At 36.8% G+C, this 3,925-nt stretch overlaps 1 protein-coding gene across 1 annotated transcript; it reads right to left on the reverse strand.

The window, feature by feature from the left end:
* Positions 1–931: 931 nt before the first annotated feature.
* LOC142630598 (transcription termination factor MTERF15, mitochondrial) lies at positions 932–3,016 on the reverse strand. Its single transcript, XM_075804617.1, has one exon. It carries the CDS (start codon positions 2,919–2,921, stop codon positions 1,539–1,541), a length of 1,383 nt encoding a protein of 460 aa, XP_075660732.1. The 5' UTR covers positions 2,922–3,016; the 3' UTR covers positions 932–1,538.
* Positions 3,017–3,925: the final 909 nt, after the last annotated feature.

Consider the following 3,925-nt stretch of genomic DNA (forward strand, 5'->3'; position numbering starts at 1 on the left):
TTACATAGAGTAATAAAAATGGTAGCATTTTGTTTTTAATGTGCCTCTTCTTCTGCATGGCACATAGTAGTATAGTACTCTTCGCAAATCAAGCCATTATCAAGAACCAATCCCACCTTAACTATTAGACTTCACATCTCAACAGAACCTACTTTGGAATAGAATTCTATTTTGAATGCAAGGGTAATCTTTGCTGCTAGTGCAAGTGAGTAAGGTAAGGGACAGGCAAAGAAAGGACACTACTCAGACTGGATCCAAGGTCAACCACCCATGGTGGAGAAGACCCTGTAGCTCCAGTCGTAGAGAGGTTTTAGGTTGATTAACCATAACAGACCTTAAATGGCAAGTGCCACTCATTTGTCATCCTAGTGTAGAATAGAAGATAGATGGTAAGAGGCATAAATGGTAGCCATATTGCTCGAAATGATCCATGGCAATGACAAGAGCACTCTGGCTTAATTAAAATAACAAGGCTACTTGCTCAGCATTTGGACTAGGCTTAGACTGAGCGTTAAGCAGGTTTTTGCTTGAGGTTTCGCAAGGACAGTAGGCAAATCTGCCTCTACCACCTCCAGAAATTTATTTGGTAGTTGGTTCAGTGGCCATTAACAGGAAATTGCTAATTTTTCTAATCCTCTATAGCAGTTAAATCAGAAACGCATGTAACCTCTAATACAAATGAAAATGTTCCGAGAGCACACAATGGGTGCATCTCTCTCTCTCTCTCTCTCTCTCTCGATATATATATATATTTGGCCAGAAGAAATGAAGGGCAAAAAGTTGATCCGCCCAAGCAATATTCCCTAAGTGCAAGACATAAACAGTCTTAATAAAATTACAGTCTTGTTTCTTATATCTATAATTACAAACTAATTTGCTAAATCAAGTATAATGTACAGTACACGCCACAAGATGCATTCTGTCAGGGTCAGTAAATGAGTAGCACAGCATCCAATTTTTGCTGATTGCCACCCTCTTTTGCATAAAGAAAGTAAAGGTCTGAACAGTACAATGTGCTTCAAAAATTATAAAGCAGGAGGAGGATTCATACTGCAACCTAGTTTCTGTGACAACTGCGAGCCAAGTATATCAGCAACATTGAGTAAAGAACCAGAAATTTCAGCCCCACAGCTTACTTTCCTGAAGTTGCTTGTAATCGACTTCCTCTAGTCCGTTGCTCATCCAATGTTATATCAGCCATTCATTTAACTAGCATGCATATCAGCAAGCAAACCACCAATTTTCCTTTATGGGTAGTAAGTTAAGTCCCAACAGTTATGTATTCCTGCTACTTCAACAAGAGGTTTGCATGCATCCAAAAGAGCATCTATCAAAAGCCAAGTCAGGAAATGTCCGTAGAATACATTCTCATACAATGCAGGTATCCTTTACCAAACACTAGATGAAAAATAATCATGAAATCAAACTTCATCATTGAGAATATAACAGAAACAACTCAGTCATGAACTCTTCAATTCGGATAACAAAGATGATTCATGAAGCACTTCATGAGACCAATCTCTTCTCTCTCTCCTCCTTTAGCCTAGTGATTCCATGAAGCATTTCATGTTTATCACATCTTCCTTGGAGTCTGAGTGCTGTTGTGGCTTAAAGAGCTTCCAAAGACCAACTGGATGTTGGCTTTTAACTTCAACACTACCTGAAAATCTCCCAAACATTTTTTCACACTCTGGATATGGCTTGACATAAAGATTGTAAAATCTAAGCCTACTTGGCTTTATCAAATCCTTCAATTGCAATTCAAAACCGAGCCCACCTTTTTCTCTCAGATACTCAATCACATTGTATCGAGGAACAATCTGTTTTTCAAAGTTCACACCCAAATACTCAGGAACATCAACCAAGCAACCAACATTGAATTTCATCCTATGCATCAAAAACTCAATCTTCTTCTCAATGTCCTCAATCTCATATATAATCAATCTTGGCTCTTTCCACAACACCTTAAAAGCTTCTCTCCGAATCAAACCATGTTTGCATAAGCAGTCAACTCTCAGTTTCACTTCAAACCCAGCTCTAAATGCTCCTTTAATAAAAATTTTCTCCTTGATTGACTCCCGGCATTTCAAAGTCCTCAGCAATTCCAAACACCGTGAAAGTTCTCCCAATTCCATACCAAGAATTCTGGGTTCCCTAACAATTTCTTTCCTAATCAAATCCTCACTAAACCCCAAACCCCTAAACTCAGAAAGCAATGGCTTCAACCTATCTTCAACCCCAAATCTTAAAATACTAGGAAACAAACGAAACACCCGATCAAGTTCATTTCTCGGAATCCCAATTACCATCAAGAATTCAATTCTCCGATGCATTTCCTTCTTATTCATCATAATTACTCTAGGAAAACCCTCTAAAACCCTGCTCACAGTACCATCAGTAACCCCAAAACCCCTCAAAACCTTAACACTCCTAGAAAATCCATCTGGGTCTAACTGGAATCTCCTAGCAAGTTCCAGCACATTCATGATCATCCTCGGGGAAGCACCCGAAAACCCGAATTCAGATAAACCCATTTCCCACTTCCTAAGGAATTCAAATTCCAAGACCCCAGGACAGTCAGATATCAATGAAACCAAAGATTTCTGTGGAATTTTAAGTTTTAGGAGAACACCCAGAGAGTTTTCAAGCTCATGTGAAGTGATGCTGAGTAAAAAAGTGTGGCTTGTGAGGAAACTGTGGAGTTGTGAGGTTGGGAAACCGTACCTTTGGAGGACATTGGCGAGGGAAATCTGTTTCCTGTAGTGGGACTGGTGAGAAGCAGTTGGGGCTGTTGTTAATGAAAAGGAGTGGGATTTTAGTGTTGGGAAAGTTGGTGGTGGTGGTGGTGGTGGTTTTGGAGTTGAAGTGAGGTGATGAAGGGTGGCTCTGGTTAGAACCCGAACTCGACCCCTCAGGGCCATTGATGCCTAATAGAGGAGCTTGCCCAAGGCGATGAGGCTGAGAATGCAGTTCAACGATGTTGTCTAGGCTAGTTTCTTTTGTGTGTGTACCAGGATCTATTGTTTTGGACCATGGGCTCATATTCTTTTGTAGTGCTTTGGGGCCTTTTTAACTTCTTCTTCTTTTTTTTCACAAAAAGATTAGCAAGGGCCTTTTGGATATTTTCCCGTTCTTCTCAACCAAAGAAAAAAAAAAGTTTGTTTAAACAACATAATCAAAATATATTTTGAAACAAATAACTCATTTTTTAAAATTTTAAAAAAAAAACTTTGGTATATACAATTATTAACAAAATAAACTTTAATTTTAACCCATATAACTGGGGTTATAGTTTAGATAGTAAGGTAAAAGAGTTTAAATTTTTTAAAAAAAAATTTTAGTAAATTTAAAGAGAAAATAAATTTATGAAAATCTATGTATTTTCCAATTTTATAAGTGATTATGAATTTAATTTATTTATATATTTTATTATTTATTTATTTATGATGTCACTGATTTGACCATCTGTCGGAAAACGAATCCTCCGATCTGTTTTTTAAATCATAGTCTAACCTTAAGAGATTGGCTTTCTCCTCCCGTTCATAGTAAACAATATGTGATTTTGTGAAACGCTATTATTTGGAAATTAACAAGTTAGAGTTTTTTTTTTAAATAAAAAATGCTTTAAAAATGGTACTTTACAAAGAAGAAAGAATCGCATAATAAGTAGTGTTAATGAGCACCATAAGGTACCTATCAAGAAATTTCTTTATGTCATATTTTTTGTTTTATGTCAAATTTTTTACTGGCTTTATAGGGTGTCGAGCCAGTAGAACTAACTTTTTGAGTTCCATTTATCACTTCAATTGTATTACTAACACCTCTCATCAATGCATGCCAATTTTTTATTAGTTAGACTCACAATAACCCATCATTAAGGAGTATATTACAGTGCCAACTAATATTTCCGTAATATTATTATAAT

This window comes from Castanea sativa, chromosome 4, assembly GCF_040712315.1.
Source record: "Castanea sativa cultivar Marrone di Chiusa Pesio chromosome 4, ASM4071231v1".
Taxonomy (NCBI): domain Eukaryota; kingdom Viridiplantae; phylum Streptophyta; class Magnoliopsida; order Fagales; family Fagaceae; genus Castanea; species Castanea sativa.